Source organism: Rhinolophus hipposideros, assembly GCF_964194185.1.
Source record: "Rhinolophus hipposideros genome assembly, chromosome: 15".
NCBI classification, from domain to species: domain Eukaryota; kingdom Metazoa; phylum Chordata; class Mammalia; order Chiroptera; family Rhinolophidae; genus Rhinolophus; species Rhinolophus hipposideros.
In genome coordinates, this window is record NC_138061.1 from 36,431,118 (window position 1) to 36,455,335 (window position 24,218).

The following is a 24,218-nucleotide window of genomic DNA, read 5'->3' on the forward strand; positions in this document are numbered from 1 at the left end:
AAAATTGTAGTTTGAAGCCATTAAATGTTGGTGGTTTGTTATGCAATACTAAATAATCAGAAAAGTGCCGAATTATGCAAGTAAACATATGTTTTTCCTGCATGGCAAATAAAAGTATACCGTTTGTTGAATAAATATTTGCCATGATAATTTATATATGTAATACTAAAATCCTCTTTGATTCACAGAATGTTAATGAACTGGTCAATCTGTTAAAAGGATGATGAATCATAAAGCTTGATCACTTGGGAATTTATAGCATCACATTTAATTCAAGATACATGATTTTAAAAGAAAATGTTTTTTACTTGTTAGTTGCAAGGCTACGGAAAGTTACGTAAACTCTGAACCTCATAAATTTCATCTGTAAAATAGCCATGATAACGGTAACTATCCAAATAGATTTCAGTTATCATTTTTGTAGAGTTTAGTAAAATTCATGACAAACTGAACATTCTATATAACCATTATTTATTATTACCACTTATATTTTTACCCCAAATTTGGAGCATGGCCACATCTCTAGCATGAAACTACATAGCAATGAGAAAGGTGCTTAGTCTGTAATCTGGAAGAGAGAGGAAGGAATGCTCAAAGATCCTTTATAAAGTCAATCCATGCCACTTCTCAAGTAGCAACCTCTGTTTTCCTTTACTTCTCTCAATACATCAAGTACTGTTAAACAGGCATCAGACTGATTCACTGATTTTAGTCACTATTTTATCACTATGTCCCTTAACTTGGAATCTCACTAGTACACCAGCTGCACAAATAAACTCAGAAAAATAAATTAATACTAAAAATATTAGCTTTTTCTCATGATTTCAACTAAGACTTTCAAAAGAAAAAATAGTATATTAACCATCACTGATTGTCTTCTTACTGGGAATCAACATATTATCATGACACATAACTTTAGATAATCAACAACTATTTGTCCAGAGAAGTTCCACATTAGCTTTTTTGCCTACAAAACTACTCCGTTTAGTTGAAAATTTATATTATTTTCTTTACTCAATGCACATGCCATTTATTATTTTTTCTCCAGCATTTTTTGTTTCTATAAGCTAACTAGACTGTAATCATTTATATCAGTGAACATAAAAGTGATTCTCAAACATTTAAGATCTACAGTGAGTAAAGCTGTAAAGCCTACAGATAAAACATTAGATAAAATCTCTGAAGCAAATAGAATTCAACGTAATTTAAACTTAGTAGAAGAAATTTCTGTTTTATTATTTAAAAATCTCAAACAAGAGAGGATCCCCAAAACCACAATTCTCACATTTTTTAGAACAAAAGTCAAATACCTTCCAACAAATTCTGACACCATGAGCCATGTTACTAAACCAGAAGCTGAAATGCTTTCCAGAGGAACGAAGCCATTAATCAAACAGTTTACTAGAAATTTGACTTCTCTAAAAGAGAATTTATATGTATTATTTTACTTTAAACAAGAAATTAATATTTTAGCCTAAGCAGGATATCTATTTGCCATATAATTTGTATTCTTAGGCACAAGTATTTATTGTTCAGGGAGATACAAGGTGTGAATTCCAAGCTTATAGCAATTTACAGCTTCATTAAAATTTTAAAAATCAGATGCTGAATCAAATGTAGAAACTATGTATTCATCACTTACCTTTTAATGTCTTTAAAATACAACTTTAAGGGATAAATATTTGCATTCATTAGCTCCCACCCCCAAACAGCCAACCACATGATGTCCAATGATATTTCAGAATTGTAAGAGGCTAAAAAATATCCTGCTGACCTGTGTGTCTTCTGACTTAGGACTGTATCTTTACATGTGAATTTAAGGAAATTCTGAAGATATTTCTCAGAATTTCCTAAAATTTTTTGGGAACTGGACTCTGATGATCTATGGTGAAAAAACAATTAAATCATCAGTGTAAAACAGAATGTGGTTTTGTGACATACTTTCTACTCTGTCAATAATATAATTATACATTGTGACCAAAATTTTATCCAAATTGTATAAAATTGAGCTTGGATATAAGTATTTTTCAAAAACCATATAGTGAAGTTTGATAGTCTCACCTAATATATCTGCAAAATACGTGAACAGTATTCATTGGGGTTAAAGAGGTGTAAGTGAAGGGGAAAAAATGAAAATATATTTACCGGAGTATGCAACTCAGGTATGGCAGCTTTATAGGTGATTGGGCGACAATCGCGAGTGTTTGGTACAATGACACAAGGAAGAAACATTGGACCCAAGTCATCTCCATCCAGAACATCTACTGTGAGGGTGGTAGTTGTAGTTCGCCGTTCATTCAGATTTTGTGCACGATCCTGTGAGGGAGGAGAAAACAAAACAAAACAAAAAAAAACAAGATGAACTTAATGTTCCCCTCAGTTTGACTAAACTCTACACAGGTTCCTTCCTCACGATAAGCACCTGATTTCTCTTTTCTTAAAGCATCTACTTTAGAAAATTTGCAAAACTTTTTCTGCCTTTTTGAGATGCCAATCTTCTCCCAGCTCAATTTTTTAAATTAATGTATAATTGATATACAATATTATATTATGGTAGTTTCATGGTACCACATAATGGTTCTACATTTAGATACCTTACAATCTCCATGATAAGTGTAATAACTATCTGTCATAGTATAGTTATTACGACATTATTATGGAAGTTTCACTTCTGGGTATTTAAACAAAGAAAATGAAAACATTAATTCAAAAAAAAAATATATGCATCCCCATGTCTATTCCAACTCAAACTTTTGCCAGTTTAATAACCGAGGATTTTTTCTCAAGGACCTGGAAATCATCCCTTTGAAATGTAATCATCAAGGAAGATAGACAAAGATTTACACAAAAAGATGTTTATCACAGGATTATTTAAAATAAAAACAAATGGAGATACTCTAAAGGTCCAACAATATGGCATTAATTAAGCAAATTGAGGTCTAATCATATTAGGCTATTATGTGGTCAAAATCCTTTAGAATTTTAATGATACAGGGAGGAAGTGCTTACTCACTACATCAATTTTCATTTTAAATAAATATAAGGCCGGAAACAGAGCACTACTGTGAGCTCTAATATGTTAGGAGCATTTGTGACAACATGGATGGATCTTGAGAGTATAATGCTAAGTGAAATAAGTCAGACAGAAAAAGCAGAGAACCCTATGATTTCACTGATATGTGGTATATAAACCAAAAAGAACAAGACAAACAAATGAGAAACAAAAACTCATAGACACAGACAATAATTTAGTGGTTACCAGAGGGTAAGGGGGTCGGGGGTGGGTGATGAGGGTAAAGGGGATCAAATATATGGTGATGGAAGGAGAACTGACACTGGGTGGTGAAGACACAATGGGATTTATAGACGATGTAATACAGAATTGTATACCTGAAATCTATGTAAATTTACTAACAATTGTCACCCCAATAAATTTAATTAAAAAAAAAGGAAGATAGAGCCCCTATTTCCCAGTTGCTGTAGGAGGATAGGAGCCTAACTTCCATATAAGGCTTGCTCCAAATTGTGAAACTATCTCCCATCATGAATATTCAGGAAAGTTCACTTTTCCTCTGAAAAGGCCACTTAGCAAACACAGATAGCCCTTGATGCCTTCAACCCCATTCCAACCCAGCTTTTTTGTTTTGTTTTGTTTTTTAATGATGCTTAAAGCAATTTAGGCTTATTAGATAAATTTTGTTTAAAATGAAGGGGGAAATAAAGGGAAAGGAAGAGTAGAACACCCACCAGATCTGTTGTACTCTTATTAGAGAAATGTTTTTGTATGTCTCACATGTTTTTCTATTATAATTGCTTAGGATACATTTTGTTAAAAGACTGACTCAATCTAAATTTAAGAAAAAATATCAAATAAGTAACATTTTATGTGTTCTTGGATGTGGCAAAACTATTCCAATATCCCAGAAGAAATGTCTCTATACTTTCATGCCACTCAGCCTTATACTTTATGTGTCATCACCAAATTACTGTACTAGATAAAGTGGAGTGTTTTCTAATCCTGTTTTCCATTCAGTCTGTCAGCAACAAATCTCTCATTATCTTCTGCTCTTTGGGTCATTGTCACTATCCCATAAACTGGATACAAGTGCATAACAGAGGGTGTATATTTACCGACAAACATAATGTTGGCTTTTATCTCATACTAGGAATAGATGTCACTTATAAAGTGTTGATCTATAAAATGTGAATTTCAAATGGAAAAAAAAAAAAAAAGACCAGAGAACCTATTGCAGGGGGAAGGACAAATAAATGTTCCTCTACCTATCTACCTATCTTGGCTGAGACTCCCCAATATTAAAAGGCAGATTAACAGTAGGAAAAAACAAAACAAAACAAAACAAAACAAACAAAAACTAGAAATTTAATAACATGTACACCTCCTGTATACATAGGAGATACCCAGGAAAACAAGGTACCTCCTTGAAATGACCCAGCCACCACCCGAAATACCTTCTCCAGCTAAAGACAAAAGAAAAATATATTGGGAGAAGGAGAGCCAGGTTTTCAGGCAAAACCCAGTAAATGAGGGTATGGTTGTTATTTAAATTTAAGTTCCTGCTTTCTCCATTGATGGGCTTCTACAGATTTTGTCATCCTACTATTCCATATACAGAGAAGGAGACATCCTTGCAAATGGAGATTTTCCCTTATAAATGTAAGTTGCTTTTACAAAAGGGTAATTTCTATTGGGTTTTCAGAGCTTCTCTCCTATCTGCTGTTTTGATTTTGTTGCTATTGTTTTGGTAATCCATGATTCTCTTCTCCCAGTTCAAACCAAATCCATCTTAAAAAAATATGGCCAAAGTGAATTTCTTGGCAACTGAGAGAAAGGAAGGAAGGAAGGAAGGAAGGAAGGAAGGAAGGAAGGAAGGAAGGAAGGAAGGAAGGAAGGAAGGAAGGAAGGAAGGAAGAAAAAATGAAAGAAAGAAAGAAAGAAAGAAACAAACAAACCATTTTGCTCTCTCTAGTAAAATACTACTGCTAAAGGCTATTCTGGATAAAAGAAATGACATTAGAAATCAAATGTAGTATAAATAAAACATAATTATTTACATAAATATTCATGTGATTTCATTAAGTTTACATTTTCATTAATTGCTATATGAAAATACAAAACATATTAAAAACTATCAAACAATTCCTTCCTTTTTCTCTCTCATTTTCCTTCATTTCTCTTTTTCTCCCCTTTCTAAAATAATACATTGTAAACATTTTAAAAATGAAATATTTTATTCATTTAGGAAATATGACTGACAAGGAAAATATATCTCTTTACTGTTAACCAAGTTTGTTTAAGTTGTTTTCTCAACGTGCACTATTATTTCACATAGCATTTATACATTTACTAACATTAAACTTTCAATTACATGAAATCTTTAATTAGCATCTATAACAGTTGTGAATACAGCTATGCAAGAAATTGTAGGTTATATATAGAATCCAGAATAAAAACCGACATGCAAGAATTTAATAGCATAGACACATCTTCAATATAGAATGAAGAAAGCCATAACGAATATTCAACAGTGGGGGATTTAACCTAACTGGAGCACTCTGTTAATGCCTCACAGAAAAGTGATATTGACATGTTCCCTGAAACCTTAGCATCTTTATTGAAAGCCTCCAATCTGGCCCCCTATAATGGCAACAAAATGTACAACTCTTCAGAATCCTTCTATAACACAATGTCTAGCATATCAAACACACCCATTGCTTTTGAATGAATCATTTACTACATAAGTAGAATTTTTCATCAATACTTTGCAAGGAAGAACTTTTTTTTTTTTAAAGAGGATGTGACTAATAGAACTTCAAAGAAAATTATAATACTTTTATAAGTAGCTCAGAGATAACTACTCATTGTAATAATCCACTTTTTTAATGAAGCCATTGCTAGAAAACTGCAAATATTTCAAGTGTGATAATGTAAAGGCAATAAAACACCTCTAACTGTCAGATGATAAGTATGACTTCAATCCCTTTATCACAATTGAAAGGATTACTTGCTGTAAAATAGTTTCACTGCCCACTATTCTTTGATCAAACTAGAGACAAATGTTAGTTTCTAAATCAATCAGTATTTCCTCTCTATTTATAAGTATATTAAATTAAATGCTGATTGTGTGGAGTGGGGCCAAGAAAGATGTAGACTCTAACAAATACTATAAAATCCTATGTAACCCAATTTTAAAATGAGTGCAAGACATGCCGATATTCTGATTTATTTTTGAAGTAATGTCATAGGAGCTAGAATAAAGAGACTTTCAACATTTACATACTCAGTATTCAAGTAGTGTTTAATTTAATAAAATGGCTAGAAGTACCTACCAAAGTCACTCATAGGTACATACATTAAAGACTCGTTCATTACCTTATCAGGTATTTGCAGTAGAGAAAGAAAAATATGTATATTTCAACATAATTAGAGTTGCCCGGAGTCTTTTGACCTTAAATTAAGTAAGTTACTGAAGACCTCGGAGACTTTTGTCTTGCTTCTGTTCACCAGTGATAGATGGAATATCACTGATTGAAAATTTAAAAATTATCCTAGCAACTTGATTTGGTTAAATTTCTATATTCAAAAAAGTAAACAGCAGCAACAAGATTGCCTTGGTCTAAACCTCTTTAGAAGCATATTCTTTTTGTTTTTTTTGTTGTTGTTTTTAGAAAGTTTTTAGTTTGAAATATTTACCTATTTTTTCTTAAAATTTATGCATACTAGTAGACAGGATAGTATCATATTTTAGTTCCCCATATGCTTCCATATCTTCATTACTTGAACATTTTATAAATGTTTGCTAAATAATTGACCTCTATCCTCCCATTTCAGTGTCATTCTCCAGATTATATCCAAGAAGTTCTCAAAGCTAGAAACAGTGGGTGTAATATCAGTACGTATTCCATTTATCAGTAGGAAGTAGACAGGTTGATTGGGTTTATTTCTTAAAAGTTGTTTACATAGGTTGAATCTAAAAATATAGAAAGTGATTTCTATATCCAAACACATATAATTGCAACGTTTTGAAGGAGACCAGAAGACCACCCCAACATATGCCATTTTGGAATATTGATGATTTTGAATTAACGTTACTTGAGAAACAGCCATGCAAGAAGGACACTCTGACTCTCCTTTGTTCTGAAAGCAGGAATTATATCTCCCAGATGAAAAGTTCTTTACCTACACCTAGAGAGGTAGAAGGCATCTTTATTGCCAGAAACAAGAAATTTAGGGCCAAGAAGGCTGTAAACAAACTTTGTTACTTCTTTACTAATTTACTATCTAATGCTCGTATCGCCCCCACCTTTTTTTTTTTTTGGCCAATTCTTCACAAATTTACTGTTTCCTTGTCTAAAGCTATAAAATATGCCTGCTTTGATTACTTCTTTGAGTTTCATATTTTTTATGGGGCTCCTGTACATATAAAATTAAATTGTTTTCCTCCTGTTACTCTCTTATGTCAATTTAATTATTAGGCCAGACAAAAACAAACAACAACAACAACAAAAACTAGAAGAAATAAGATAAAAGGTTTCTTCCCTTACAGTTTACACACTTTTTTGAATATGCATAGTTATTAAGAGAAAAGACAGAGTTAACAATAAAATATTAATTTTATATTTTTAGAAACTATAAAAAAATCTTGCTATAAAAGACAGCTAAGTCTCTTCTCTAGATTTTTCATATTTTTACTATAAGACCAAGTCTTATATAACATAATATAATATAAGACCAGGTCTTATATCAATTTTTGTTCCAAAAGATGCATTACAGCTGATTGTCCAGCTAGGTCTTATTTTTGGGGAAACATGGTATTTCAGAAATTATTCTTGCTATGATTCTAAATGAAATGTAAACTTTTCCTTTCTGATAATTATTTAAGGGCTCTTGAGGAGTACTTAAGGGCCCTTAGTATTTCTTCTCAGGATAAGTGTGGTACAAAAGAGAGTTGGCTTTGAAGAAAATCTATAGAGATGAGTTTTATTCTTTAGTGACTTAGGAAAACATCAAAATAAGTTTGTGGTAACAGAATGTATTGGAAATTTCAACAAATGTAAACCCTGTTGATTATTACTTCTCTGAACTTCCTTTCTGAGATTGTTTTCTTCTTTTCTCTACAATTGATCATTCTCTCATTGGGTATTTGTGGGTAATAATGTTGTGAATATTATCAAGAAAACAAGTGATACATTTTCTAATGTGGGTCAACCAAAAATCTTCCAACTTATTTTAGAATCATAAATTATTTTCACACAGATTACAAAAAAATCTCCTATGAAATTTGAAAATTTTAATGACTCCATTTGCAAATCAATCAAATATCTGTACTATACGCAAAGCCACGCCAAAGCTGAGAAATGTTCAGTAGTTATCATCAGACCTCTAGCCTCTTAGATAACATCGACTTTAAAGTTAAAATTGATTGCTTGTATTCCAACTCTCTTTATAACTTTAAGAGAATATGTAGGTTATTGATGTACATGGTTCACCTTGTACTTTGGTTTATGTACTATTAATAAACAATAAACAAATAATATAAAAGAATAATTAGAAAGATACTTTAGATATTTGATATCATTATCCTACATAAACATAAATATTAAATTATATAGATATTGATATATACAAAGCAGTAAATGTTTTGACAACCAGCTCTTTGAGATAAGAAGCCCGATTTGTAGCATTTATCACTTTCTATTATGTAAATACTCCCACCAAAGACAAAAATGTGAGGTCACTAAACAAAGAATTGGGAAGAGATACCTACATTGATATTCAAGCAAATATGAGACAATGTTCCATCCAGCTCCTATAACCCATTGTCTTAAGTATTAATAAATTATATATCTAAAATGTACAGACGATGGACATTTTTCTTTATAATTTATGGGAATGTGATATATTATAACATTTTGGAAAAATATGGCATTAACTACTAAGGGTAACCGTACATAAATATATACTACATATACATACTACATACATATATAAACATATAAACATATGTGTATATGTATATATATACATATATATATACATATATATGTATATCTATCTATCTATGTGTGTGTGTGTGTGTGTATATATATATATATATATATATATATATATATATAACTTTTCTCATGGTAATTCCATTTTTAATTATCCATTTTTAAACAATAAAGTACTGGTACTTAAGTAGTTCATGCAATACTGTAATGACATCAGAGTATATTCTAAGGATTAGTCTAAGCACATTTTTGTTTGCTTACTTGGTAATTCTCACAAGGACACTCTATATTATGTGTCATGAATATCCTCATTCTACTAGTTAGGAAACTGACATACAGAGCATACCCAAAGTCAGACAACTAGTAAATGACCAAACTGGGATATTCTTTAATCCAGGCCATGTGGTTCTAGAGTTCAGGCTATTGACTATACTTCACTCACTGCCTCTCATGAGAGTCATGAAGGTAGCTATCAATTCCATGCCAAAAACCAAAATCAAATATAACTTATGCATAGATGAATAATTTGTTATACATCCTAATTTCAGTATATTCTACAACTTTTAAAAGACCATAATTCTGAAAACGTTTATAAACACCAAAACGTATACTCTCCTATATTTAACTTTCACATTTTGTACTGTATGATTTAAATTGATATAAAAGTCATTTTTACAGATAGATACAAATCTTTCAACTTCTTGCCCATTCTATTCATCCCTTTCAATGATTCATGTGTATCCTTCTGTTTCACAATTTTATCCCTGACATGCTAAAAACTGATAACTCTAACCCTAGTTAGTCTAGCGAATTGCACACAAATTGTTCCAGATATCTTTATAAATATTTAAAATTAGAGAACAGTTCAGATTTCTGTTAGCTTTAATTTCTTTAAAAAAGAAATTAGCTCATTTTAAATGGCACAATAATAATTAGCTTTCAGATACATGCCATAGCAATCTGACTTCTTTTTGTACATGTTATTAGAGATTCTGAGTCAGACACAGAAAAGTGTATCTTATGTTTGCATTCTCACTTAATAGTAAATATTTTTTTAAAAAAATTTTTCAGTGTTTTTGAGGAGTTCTAAGAGTCCCCATTTCATAGATTTTACTTTTTCCTATACCCAGTTTTCTCTAGTCTCTTTCACTGGACACCAAGACAGCCCACACTAAACTGAAAATAGAACAAACCAGAAACCTTATGAATTTAGAATGAAAGTCAAGAAATTTGGCTTCAAAAATAAGATTTCTATCAATATCTATCCACACACATATACATATACACATATATATCCCCTTTCTGGTGGAACATTTCTAAGAAAAAAAGAAAAAAGAAAACATTTAGTGACACCTTGTTGCATATATAACAATTCCCTCTGTCAAAAAGAAAACCACAGACACCAAATGGTGTCACTTGTGCTAAAAGCCATGCATGATACCAAACCTGGATTTAATACCTGACCTAACTGCAATTTTGACCTTCCCCAGGAATGTAATCTTAACCAACAACCAGTGTGGAATTTTCTGGTTCAGCACTGGTGGTAAGGTAGTCTAGCACATGACACCTTCATTCCCCAAAACAAGAAGAGGCAATTTTCATGATAAAACCCTAGGTTTTCTCTTCCCCCTCAAAAGTGGGGATGTCCTAACCTAAAATTATTTATTTTCTATTGTTAATAGGTCCTCTACTCCACCCGTCTTCCTATAAAATCCTTCCATTTTATACAATCCCTCCTAGCAACCTACTTGTTGGATGGATGCTGCCAGATTTACGCATTGCTTAATAAAACCAATTAGATCTTCAAATTGGTTGAATTTTGTTTCTTGTCACCCCTTATCCATGGGATACATTCCAAGAATCCCAGTGTATGCCTAAAACCATGGATAATTCCATACTCTATATATACTATGTTTTATTCCCTCTGTATACATCTCAATGATAAAGTTTAATTTATAAATTAAGCACAGAAAGAGATCAGCAATAATAACTAATGATCAAATCGAATGATTTTAATAGTATACTGTAATAAAAGTTATATGGATGACTTTGGGGCCATTATTACGTAAAAAAGGTTTACTTGAACATAAGCACTTCAATGCTGCAACAATTAGGCTATTAAATGACTACCCTGTTTCCCTGAAAATAAGACCTAGCCCGACAATCAGCTCTAATGTGTCTTTTGGAGCAAAAATGAATATAAGACCCAGCATTATATTATATTATATTATATTATATTATATTATATTATATTATATTATATTATATTATATTTTATTATATTATATTATTATAAGATCTAGTTTTATATTATAGTAAAATAAGACTGGATCTTATATTAACTTTTGCTCCAAAAGACACATTAGAGCTGATTGTCCAGCTAGGTCTTATTTTTGGGAAAACATGGTAACAAACAGGCAGGTAGTATAGACACTATGGTTACACTGAACAAAGGGATGATTCACTTCCTGTGCAGGAAGGAGCACGTCAGCACAAGATTTCATCACACTACTAAGAAAGGCACCTAATTTCAACCTTATGAATTGTTTACTGAATTATTTATTTTTGGAATTTTCTATTTAAAATTTTCAGACTGTGGTTGACCAAGCATAACTGAAATGGCACAAAGGAAAACTGCGGATAATAGTGGTCCACTATAAACTTGTTCAGAACAGCTGATGGAGGATATTTTCCTTTGGCCACACTCCCTGCTGTCTTTATATTCTGCTACATGAGTAAGATTGCAATGCATAGGAGTCATTAAAGACACAACCTGCCTTCAGAGCCTAACTACCTTTACAGAACATAGCCCTGCCATTAGTTATGGGACTTTTCAATGTTAGAAGCTACCTGTGCCTGACCTGTTACTTTTATTATTTGTTTTTTTTCCTAAAAATGTCTGCAACCTTCTTTCCCTTACCAACATTTTTTTTTTTTTTCAGATCATCCATCACCCAGCCCCAGGAGAGGAACCACACTTGCTATCATCCAGAGATATTATCTCATGCCCCTTAATCACATACAAACTTCCTGAATTTTCCTTTTTGCTACGATGACTTACATAATCTAATTCTGTTAGTGGAAGTTGGGTAGGAAAGGACACAGGGAAAGTTTCCTCTCAGATAATTGGAGACATAATAAACAAACATAAAAAGAGTACTAGTTTTACCACCTTTTCCTCCTGCTTACGCTCAAACTTGAAATACAGTTATGTTGCTTATGACTATGGTATTCACTAGCACATGGCAGATAAGGCATTGGATAAATAACCAAATTTCAAAGGAAGGGCAGAGTTTAAGGATACAAGGAATCCAAATCCTTGGTGACATATTTGAACTGTCAAACCATCACTTGAGCCATATCAATCTAGGGATTTTATTAAAATAATAATAATAATAATAATAAATGTCAAGGTTATGTACCCGTAAGCAACTGTTTTTCAAGTTTTCTTTTATTATAGTCGACATAGGGTTATGGTCATAGCAGCTAATATTTAATGAACGACTGTTCAGTAAGTACAGCCATCAGGGTAAAGATTACCGATTCAGCAGTTCTATACATTTAGTGTAATTTGGAATCCCCTGGGGAGCTAATAAAAAAATGCGGGTATTCGATTTCTACCCTATGAAATTTTTATTCAGAAGGTCTGAAGTTGAGTTCAGGAATCTGTATTTTTATTATGTTCCCAAAGTGATTCTGCTGCTGTTGTTTTGTGGATCATGCTCTGAGAAATACTTCAGTATGAGCTTACAGTAAATTATTGAAGAGTGGGTACTACTGATTCAGAGAGTGAAGTTTACAGTGTGTGGAAACAATCCTCCCACTTTATTCCAGTCCCCATATAGAAGAATAAAATACATACACTACACTGAGGGCAGGGCTACATTTGGCGACTGCAAAATACACTGAGTTCTCTAAGAACACTTATATACATTTTGGTTGAGTTCTTTACTTCCTAAGTTCACAGGAGTAAAGTAAGAGAAATTAAATACTCACATTAGCTTGGATGATGACAAAGTATTGAGTCTTAACTTCATAGTTGAGCCTCTTCCTTAACACTACGTCTCCAGTCAACATGAGGGGTATTTCAAAGGTGTCGTTGGATGTCTGCAAATAGGTAAAGATACAGATTTGAGATCATTTGAATATAAGATGAATTAGACAATTCAATATAGTAGTTTTGTCCCCTTGAAAGTTATGGATACGGATAGCATGCTGATCATCTGAAAATAGAATGTGAGTATATGCTTCAGATTTAACATTCTTCTAAAAACTTTCATTTTGATCAATGATTTCATTGGAATCCTTTAATAATGATAACTATGAAACTCGTTTCCTGTGATAGTTTTTTGTATATTATCAGGTTACACATCAACAGCCGTGGGATACTTCTAAATTAAAGTCCAGGTATCTGAAAATCTTCCCTGTTATATTATCTTTTCACCATTTGTTTTATCACCAAAGGACCTGAACATTACAATTTGTAATTACTACATAATACTCCTTTTCAACATTGGTGCCCATTCAGTATTGTCAGCATTTTCAAGAATTAAATACAACTATTAACTTGAAATACTGTATTTTTGTGAAAAATAATTTAAGTTAAAGGTTATTATTATCATTTTTGTTTCAAGTTTCAGAACTGCTGCTCATTAGTTTAATCTCCAACCCTCTCAGTAACTGAGTGTTTTCCCTGTAACATGCAAGTCATAAAAGCAATCTGTACTGTGCCTTCCAGCACTATTACTCTATATAAGCAGCCCTCAGTGTAAGACAGTGTATTCGCACTTCAAGAGAATATAATTTATAAGATCAGTCTCTTATCCTTAAAATATCTAATATCACTCTTGTATCTTAGAGCCATTTTGAAGACTGATAAAATACTCTCAATACCACAACAAATAATTTTTACTTCCAGAACTGGAACATTTTGTTCAGTTGGTTGTTTTATTAGTTCTGATTGTGCATGTGGTTGAAGGCACCAGGAGAAATACTTAGCTTGGATCTATATTAGGTTGTTACAGGAGGAGGAGAAGGAGATGGGGGAGGAAGTGGAGAGGAGGAGGACAAAAGAGGAGCAGAAGGAGAAGAAAAGGAGAAGAAGGGAAGAAAGAACAAAGAAAGAAAGAGAGAGGGAGGGAGGGAGGGAGGGAGGGAAGGAGGGAGGGAGGGAAGGAGGGAGGGAGGAAGGAAGGAAAAAGAAAGAAAAGAGGGAACTGTGTGTGTGTGTGTGTGTGTGTGTGTGTGTGTGTACACCCTCAGCCAACACAAGGGAGTCACTTAGGAACTAAGACTTAATAAGAAAACAGCTAACTCAAGGCCAACACAAATTTCCCATCTCAAGCTCATTCAGGAACACGTGGGCAAATTAACCTTGAATATTATGAAGAGTTGTGATCTCTCCCTCTTCCTCTTTCTCTCCTTCCCTTCCTGATACCTTCTCTTTCTGATACACATGCACACACACAGAGTACACACTGACATTCTTACTCAGTGCTAATGTAATTGGCTTTGCAGATCTTCTTGGATACAGTCATTTAAAAAGTAATTTTAAATATAGAAAACATACCATGAAGAACATTTACAGTTAAAAACAAACCATTGACATTTTCCCTAAAGTTTCGCCCATTTGAACATTGTTTATGTCTTTGAGTGGGACTCTTGATTATGCCAGGGGAGTCTAAAATGGTTTAATATAAATATCTAAGATAATTATAAGGAAAATTTAGTTAGTCATCAACATTTACACAGTAAAACACAATTCAATGTGTTATAGCGTTGTTAAATATTTAGAAACTCAACTATAGAGACATATGTAAATTTCTCGCATATATATGGAAGATATTTTGAATTGCTTACCAATCAGACACTTCATCCCTGGACTCAGAACTCTTAATGAGTTCAAATAACTAGTGTCTTTGTGCTTTAGGGGATGCTATGCACCTAACCAGATAACTATTGACTAATCTAACCCAATCATGGCAATTCTACTCTTTTAGCAGTGATCGTTTTGGAAATGTACATGAGATCTAATTCTAGGTAACACGAATAATTTTCCTTAATAGGAGAGAGACAGAAGAAAAGAGAGAGAGAGAGAGAGAGAGAGAGAGAGAGAGAGAGAGAGAGAGAGAGAGGGAGGGAAGAAAAAACAATGTTCCATTTTCTTACAGATGCTGCTTATAGATGCTGCTGTAAGGATATAAAACCTGGAGCTTCAACAGTCATTTGGGGACTATTGATAGTGTTAATGTATAAGCAAATAATATGCTGAGGATAACAGTGCAAAGCAATGGAAAGAACCTAGATCTTGTTGCTGAACAAATTCCGCAACTCTGATCTTGCCGCTAAGCCATTTTCAATTTAGTTTTCTATTATTTGCATGTACAAGCACTTTGGTACATTATTATCTCTTATTTATATGTCATCTTGTAGTCCTGTCTTTTCCACATACACGATGACTCTTCATACCTGACATTTATTTTTATTATCTTCTGTCTATTCCTATCCCTCATTTCTCTTAGTAAATCTTGCAAGTCCTACTCAGTGAATCCTTCATCGTTTAACTTAGAATTAAGTTTCTCACCTGCTATTATGTTATTTTTTCTAAACCCTTGCTATTTATGTATTTTTTTCCCCTCACAGATTTCTCAAGAATCTCACTCTATTATTTGGAGATACTTATCTTTATGTCTCTAGCAAAGCAATTCAATAACTATTTGTGATCTTCTTTTAGTTGACAATTTTCAATGGACATTTGTAGAATTGTTATAATAATTAAGACAGTACAATAATTAAGAATTGTATTGTTCTTAGAGCCCTTTATAGTTAAAACTTATTAGCTAAGTCTATCTTTTATAGATATTTGAGATTTTCATTTTGCTAGGTGTTTCATAAAACACTTGTGTTGCAAGAAACATATTGAGAATATCTTCTTTATAATCAGTATTGTTTAGGTATTAGTAGATATAGATTGCCTTTGTATTAAAAGTGACTAATATTTTTAAATTAAGTAAGTATTTATCAAGTGTCCCTTCTATCTGAATAATGGTGGAATAATAATCATAAGAAGATTTAGAAGCACATGTGGAAGTACCTCAAAGATATTCTTTATTTTTCTTCTAGTAAGTATAATATTGGATTTGATAAACTTGAGGTAAACGTATTGTTTTAATAATATTTCCGGAGCTTAACCTAAGGAGGAAAAAAATAGCAAAAAATAAAGTTTTGTTGTTGTTTAATATTATATGATAAGGCCATAGCGGAATGTGATGATAATTCTCAAAATTTAGAGTATATAAGGATCACATAAATGTATCATTTAGATTACAAATTTCCAGCATCTTCCAAAAATTCAAAAAAATTCTCAGAAGACTACAATTCCTAATAAAACTCTCAGATGATTCTAACACAAGTTATACTTTGTGAAACACTGGACTACAAAATGGAGAAGGCCAAGTTAAGCATATTAGAATCATCTGTGTCAGATGATTCTAAAACAGGTTATACTTTGTGAAACACTGGACTACGAAATGGGGAAGACTAAGTTAAGCATATTAAGAGTTTTGAAATTTGCTTATAACCTCAACTCATCAATAAGCTTCTAAATATATATTTTTAAGATATTTATTTATTCATTCATTCATTCATTCATTCATTCATTTATTTATTTATTTATTTTAGAGCTAGATGTACTAGGTTAACCAACTGACTTGATGTGCTAGTGATCTAAGAACAGAGCCAAGGTACAAATATGCCTCACTGGACCTATAACTGTGTTGGTACGGGTGGTGGGAATTTAGTTAACAAGGACATTTTCTCTCTCTCTCAGAGGCTGCAAGATATTTCTTATAATTGTTTCTTGGAATCTCTCTCTCTCTCTCTCTCTCTCTCTCTCTCTCTCTCTCTCTCTCTCTCTCGCTCTCTCTTCCCCCAGGCTTCTCGGGATGCCCCATTTGTTCACCCTGAATGTTACTGTGACTTTACCTCTTAGTTCCAGGCAACAGCACCAACTCTGTGTCCTAATCAGTCTATATTCAGTCCTAACTAAGCTTGTCATTGATTAAATCAGGCCACCACACCATTAGCTGCTGATCCATGTATAGGTTGGTTGCCCTTGGTTGAATGACTTCCCTAATCTAATTACTTGAAGGGAAAATGGAGGATTAAGCAAGATTATGAGGCCCTGTCTACTCAAAAGTGACTGGGATTTGAGCAGTACATTAATTTGCTCCTAGTAGAATATCAACACTCTGATCATTGTTTCTCTGTTTCATACAAACTTAACTCTACATACATACACACACACATATATATATATATATATATATGTGTGTGTGTGTGTGTGTGTGTGTGTGTGTGTATATATGTATATAGGTATATATAGGTATATATATATATATACCTATTTAAGACATATATACATATATATGTATATACATATACATATATATACATATATATAGGTATATAGGTATATATAGGTGTACATATATATACCTATTTAAGAATACATTAAAGATTGCAATGCAGTCAATTGTACCTTGTTTTAACCAATTCTCTAGGAAATTTTGTTTAGAAGTTTCTGGTTGGCTTCAGAGACATGTATGTTTTAAAGTGAAAATTTTAGACGTGGAGAAAAAGATCTGGGTTCAAAGTTTTACACAAAGAAGGACTATAGACAATGACCTAAACAAGAATGTTTGTTGTAGAATAATAATAATATAACTTTAGCGAATCATTAGATTCTCATGATATAATGCAACCTGTTAAAACATTATTAAAGTATGAGGATAGGTTCTTAATAACCTATTTAAAAGTAAGTAATACCATTTTTGCTTAGCCCAGACTATTTTAATTGGGACTTTGACGTATATACACAACTATTTCATGATGATGATTTGTTAAAAAATGTTTTGTATTTAAACTGTGGTTTTAACTTCCTGGACTCGGGAAATTCAATTGCATTACATACTTACACATCACAAAATAAATTATGGCTCATTTTTTCTCAATTTTCTCAAAGCTATAAGGAGTCCAGCATATTACAAAAGAAGGACAATCTACTTAGGAGGAAATGACAAAAGATGTTACCACACACTGAAACACCGTTCTAGTATTTCCAACAAAGAAGCTCTCCACACATACTGCTTCGACATCCTCAGTGGTTTTCTAAGTGGCAGTGATAGTTAATAGAGATGCTGTGCTGATTCCTTTGTCCACTGGAGACTGCTATAAGGGATATGTCATCAGTTTCCTCCTTTCCACGTTAGGGCCAAACCTCTTAAAATGGTGAATAAACATCACTTCAGTCTGGCATTAAAAAAAGTTAGATACTAAAGGTGACAAGATCATCTATTATGTGAATAGTTTTATTAATCTGACTTCACAATAGGATTTAAAATATCAGGATGATACCTATTATAACTGCGATTTTGTAAGATAAACTCCCCCAAATGAAAATTGCTGCAGAACATGTGATGACAAACTCTGACTCATTTTAAAGAGTTTTTCTTCCTGTTTATTTTTAAGCAATTTAATTAGTTCGTTGTATTATGGATGGTGTTTGCATTACCATGAAGGCACAAAAAATTGTGTTTCACAATAACTGTGATGATAGTAGCTCAAATTCCTCAAGTTCACTGTCTAGAAGACATTAATATTGAAGCATTTACTAAATTATTTTTGTCAGAATATATCAGTCAAGAAAGGATAGGTTATGACGCAGGAACAAAATCCCCAAATTAATGGCTTAACCCTTAACCTAAGAATGTTTTATTTCTTACTCACTCTACATATCTGCACTAACATCTTAGCAAGTAGGCTCTGCTGATGTTGTCCTCAGGGCCTCAGGCTAATTGATGTTTCACCTCAACATGCTTTTTTTCTCCAATCACTGCAGCACTGGGAGGGGAAATGGGGATTTGTACTTGGTTTTTTGAGCTTACATTTCACTACACAGAGAATGTAATTTCCTTCAAGAAAAAAAAAAATAATAATAGTATACTGTTGGCATGTCTCCAAAGACAGGAAGAATCAGAAATTTTTGCAAACAGCACAAATGTTTCTGCCTTAAAGTTCGTCAATTAGTACAGTACGTCTTCATCCCCAGACTTACTCCTTCCTTTCTGTAGATAAAATGCAAATGAATGTCAAGAAAAAAAGCTCAATTTGAACTTTTCTGATTTTTTTTTCCCTAGATGAAATAAAAGTGCTTTGTTGTGGTGAAAAGTTTGCAACATTTGGCTATAATTGAAATGTTATGATTTGAGATAGCAAAAAACGCTGACTTTTTCTCTTTCCACATCTCCTAGTATAATTGTCCATCCATATCATAAAAAAAATATAGGCAGGGAAAAAACATTCATAATAATCCAAATGACCATCTCATTTTACCCTCTGTTAAGACCAGAATAGAACCTTCCTTTTCTCTTGTGCAAATATGCTAAAAAAAAGACTCAAACATATTTTTTAATTAAATCTATTGATATGACATTCAAAAATAATGACAGTCATGCTGAATATTATAGTAGATATGACAGGCATATTCTTAAGGACGCCTTCTCTATCTGCACTTCCTGATAAGCATGTTTACCTTTTGGTAGTCCCTTCCCCTGACTGGGCAGGACCTCAGACTTTCTTCTAACCAATAGCATATGGCATAGGTGATAAACCACTACTCTTGTGATTGCATTATGTTACATAAGACTCTATCTTGCAAACAGACTAGGACTGGATTCTCTCCTTGCAAGTTTGATGAAGTAAGCAGCTAAGGAACGAAGGGTGCTCTGTAAGAGTTGAGAGCAACCTCCAGTCTACAGATAATAACAACCAAGGCCCTGTGCTCTACAGCCATAAAGAAATGAATTCTGACAGAAATCTGAGTTTACTTGCTAGGAAATTCTTCTCTATTCAAGCTTCCATACGAGAACTAATCTGTTCACCATCTAGATTGCAATTTAGTGAGAGCCTAGGAAGAGCTAAATTGTTCCAGACTCTTAGGGCGCTCAAACTATGAGAAAATAAGTGTGTGTTTGTTGTTTTAAGCTTCTATGCTTATGATAGTTTGTATGCAGCAATAGACAACAGATACATTTTGCTATTCCCTAAGACTTAACTCAAGGATTACTAAATTATCAATTTAGTAATTGATAATTACTAAATTTTCTGAGACTTCAACTTAGTAATTTTAAGTGATTATATATACATCTATATATAATATATACATGCATATATATGCATTTTATATATATATATATATATGTATATATATATATATATATATTACTTCTCTCATATTTAGGAATATCTTTGAGGGTATCCTCACATATGTTCTTATATTGGAAAAAAGATCCTCTTTTTTAATATAGTGAGATGAATCGGCAACTCTGGTTCCTCTCCCTTTTCAGTACTTTCTCCAAGGTTCCCTTTCTTATAGAGAAAACAGCCTGAAATAGATTTGGAATGTCAGTGTCCTGGTTACAAACTAGTACCAGTGGCAAACCAGATGACAGTTTATCACTGCATATCCATAGTCATGCATGAAATATATGTATATTACGTTTTTGTTTTTGAAATTTTGAAGTGCTTCTATCATTGCTGGTGTTGTTGGTTCAGAAGCAAAAATAGGTAAGAGTACTAGTTTTCTAAAAATACAGAGGGTGCCAAAAACTGTAGACACATTTTAAGAAAGGAAAATGACTACATTAAAATTACACTGATGGTAACCACATTGAGCACCTCTTATAATTGCAGAAGTCAAATGTGACTTGCATTCATCTTTTATTATCAGTATATGTTGAGTATTACAATTTTAATACACTTTTTTGCTTTCTTAAAATGTGTATACTTTTTTTGGCGCCCTCTGTATATTGAAAAAAGGAACTTACTGGGAATTGTCTGCTTCTATGTGGTTGATTAAACTCAATTTGAACTCAGTCTTTCCATCAATAACACCTATAAACTCTGGAAAAATATGAAAAATAAACAAACAAAAAAATACTTGACATCCGTGGAGGGAGAACCAAAGCAGGGATATTCTGGAGGAGATTAGACTCTTGAAAGAAGAGAGGATGTGTGTTTCTGGTTTTATGGTAGTTAGCCTTAGGGTAGGTTCAATTTAGCATTGTAAGTGTAGTTAAAATGCTGATAAAAAGCCTGATGTCTTTCTTGCCTGAAGTATCAGGGGATAGATTTTGGGAAAAGGAAAGCTGAAAGAAAGTGGTGGGTGTGGGTGTATTGGAAAGGAGAAAGCCAGAAAGAAGAAAACAAAAGTCTACCTATAAACTATGTTCAGATCTGTAGTGATCTTGAAAACACACCTGCATAGGGCAGATTATAAGCAGATCACCTAAGAAAAAATATACACTGAATTGAGATTTGAGCTGCTCCCAAAAGAGTTTTCCGTATGAGTCCAACCAAGTTCTCTGCTAAATTCAAAAACAAAAGAATATCCTTGGAGTAATATAAAAGAACAAGAGTCTTTCCACAATATAACATTTAGAACACCCAGAATCGAGTCCAAAATAACTTCATGTATAATGAACCATAAATATGATCTCTTTTCAAGAAGAAAGAAAATCAAGGAAGGCCAATGTTAGAACAGCAGAAATGGATTTTGAAGCAGCTATTCATAACTCTGTCTGCAATAAGAGATATAAAAGTAATATTCTCACTATAAGTAAAAAGATAGAAAATGTCAGCAAAGAAATACAAACTATAAAAATATGGAAAATTTAGTCCTAAAGATTATACTATCTGAAATTAAACAAAACAAAACAAAAACATTGGATAGGTTGAGCAACAGAATGGAGATAGCAGAGCACAAGGTAACCTTGAATATATATCAACAGAAAATATACAGTTACAAACAAATGATTAAAGTAAAATATGTTGAAAATATCTGAACAGAGCCTGTACCTGTGGAACAATAGTTAAATGCCTAACATACCTGTAATAAGACTCAGAGAAGAAAGAGTCTTTAAGTGTCAAAAGACAAATTCAGAAATTAATGAAGTTCAGCTACCTGCTCCCAAAAAAGATAATCATAAAGAAAAGTACACTTTGCCCAGCCACAGTTAAATTATGGACCAGCCCCCTGCACCATTTATTAAATAGACTGTCTTTATCCCAATGTAATTGCTTGCTTCCTTTGTCATAGATTAAATGACCAAAAAGGCATGGATTAAAAAAAAAAAAAAAGAAAAGCAAAGAAAGAAAGAAAGAAAAAAGAAAGAAAGAAAATCTTGAAAACACTCAGAGAAAAATGACACATTACATATTGGGGAAACATGATTCAAATTTTCCTAGTCAGAAACACTGTATGCTAGTGTTTAAAGTGATGGAGTGAATTAATTGAAAATACTTCCTATTACTGTATGGGAGGAATAACTTTTGCAAATTACCATAATGATAAAGCAGATTTTGTAAATGAAAAAAGCACCTGGGTGTAAAAGTGGATATACATGTATTATCTGAGTGGTAGAAATTCATTCCTACTTAGAAGCTACAGTTCAACTCTAGCAGACACTTGTCTTATTGGAAATTAGAACCAGTGATGTCAGATTTCTGTTTCATAAGAGAGAAGAGAAAACAAGATGTGAATGTGAAATTTCATGATTTTTGGATATTCGCTCCAAAAAAAATATTTAAAATAATTCACGGCCAAACAAAATGTCTGGGAGTTGAATGAAATCCATGTCACTAATTTGTGATTTCTGTTAATGAACAACGTACCCCATCAGATAAGAAAAAAAGAAAGAAAGAAAGAAAGAAAGAGCATAGATTTTTTAAGTAGAACAAATTAATCTACACTTTTTACCATACAGTGTGAGATTACTTTGAAAGAAATTATAATTGTGATTGCAAAAGCCAGAGGTGGCCACATTTTCACATTAAATATGTCTGTAGTACATGCATTTTGTTTTGAAATTAATAAATTTGTAGGAGAATATTATGTCTCTGTTAATATAAGCAGAATTAGTAAAGTTTGAACAGGGGCATCAGGTCTTTGTCATAAATTTTACAAATGAAGAAACTGGTACTGAGGTTTACAATAAGTTTCCACAACGGCAACAGATGGATTCTCTCTGTAAAGATACCTTCACTTAAGTGCTCTCAAGATGTCTTGTCATTTTGCCTCACTGAATTAGAACAATGCTCAGGGAATATCTCTGTTAATTTGTGGGTTCCGTAAAGCATATACATCACATTGGTTATATCATGTCCAGAAAATTACTTAGAATGTTTAGAAGCCCACAAACATAATAAAAATATAGTAAAAAATGTATATTATATTTTAAATATACCTTATAAACTTATCTACAAATTCCACCAAAAATTAGCTTTTAGAAGTACAGCATACATATTTCAAAGAATGCAATTTTGAGGTAATGTGTAATTATATTATGATTACTAATGTGGGTCAGGGGCTGAGTAATAGACTAATACAATAAGTATCAGCTGAAGGAATTCTATTCCTCATAGTGAAGTCACATTGCAAGTAGGTATTTACATACCGGATCTTCTGGATTATATTGAATAGCATATTCTATCTGTCCATTTGGGCCATCGTCTATGTCTGTAGCTCCATTGTCTCCTGCAAATCCGGTAAATATCGTGGTGCCAACTGGAGTGAGCTAAAAAGAAGAACAAAACTGTCAATTTTCATTTAATCAGTGGCAGACCAGCATTGTTACAGCCCCCAAACCAGTCCTTTATTACACAAAATAATAGAGTAGGCAGCTGTCTACCCACAACCACAGATCAAATTTTCAAAAGAAAATTTTCAAACCTTACACAGCAGTTCTTATAAAGTCTGAAATTTCCAACATCATGGTCCTTGCTTTGGGATAAAGAAATAGAAGGCCCTGATTCAGTGTGAAGCACATTTCTACCAATTTATGACCATTGGCTTCTTAGCCCCTACGGAGAAAATGCATTTTTTGTTTCTTCTTAAAAAAATATGAGACATTAAGATATCTACAAGCTAGAATTTAAATTGTATGAGGACGTGAGTTACTTTTTTTTAAAATAAAAAGAAAAATGCAGGTAGATTGATGAAATCCAAGTTAGTAATTGCATGCAATTGGCAAAATTAAGGAAAAGAGTTGAAGAAAATGGATAGCGTATCTATCAGAGGAGAGAGAAAGCTGAGAGTTTCTTTAGGGCTTGTAATATCGGTTAAGTAGAAAGCCATCATGTGACAGGAG

At 32.7% G+C, this 24,218-nt stretch overlaps 1 protein-coding gene across 3 annotated transcripts in view; it reads right to left on the reverse strand.

The window, feature by feature from the left end:
• PCDH15 (protocadherin related 15) overlaps nucleotides 1–24,218 on the reverse strand; it is an 822,425-nt gene that overhangs the window by 349,681 nt on the left and 448,526 nt on the right. For all 3 annotated transcript variants that reach the window (XR_013995038.1, XM_081075408.1, XM_081075407.1), the window contains exons 6-8: nucleotides 23,526–23,645; nucleotides 13,009–13,119; nucleotides 2,146–2,316 (exon numbers count right to left, since the gene is read on the reverse strand). Coding sequence is in view for 2 of the 3 variants with exons in the window: in XM_081075408.1 (XP_080931534.1) it covers nucleotides 2,146–2,316; nucleotides 13,009–13,119; nucleotides 23,526–23,645 (402 nt within the window). In the remaining variant the exon portion in view is untranslated. The remainder of the gene's footprint in view (nucleotides 1–2,145; nucleotides 2,317–13,008; nucleotides 13,120–23,525; nucleotides 23,646–24,218) is intronic.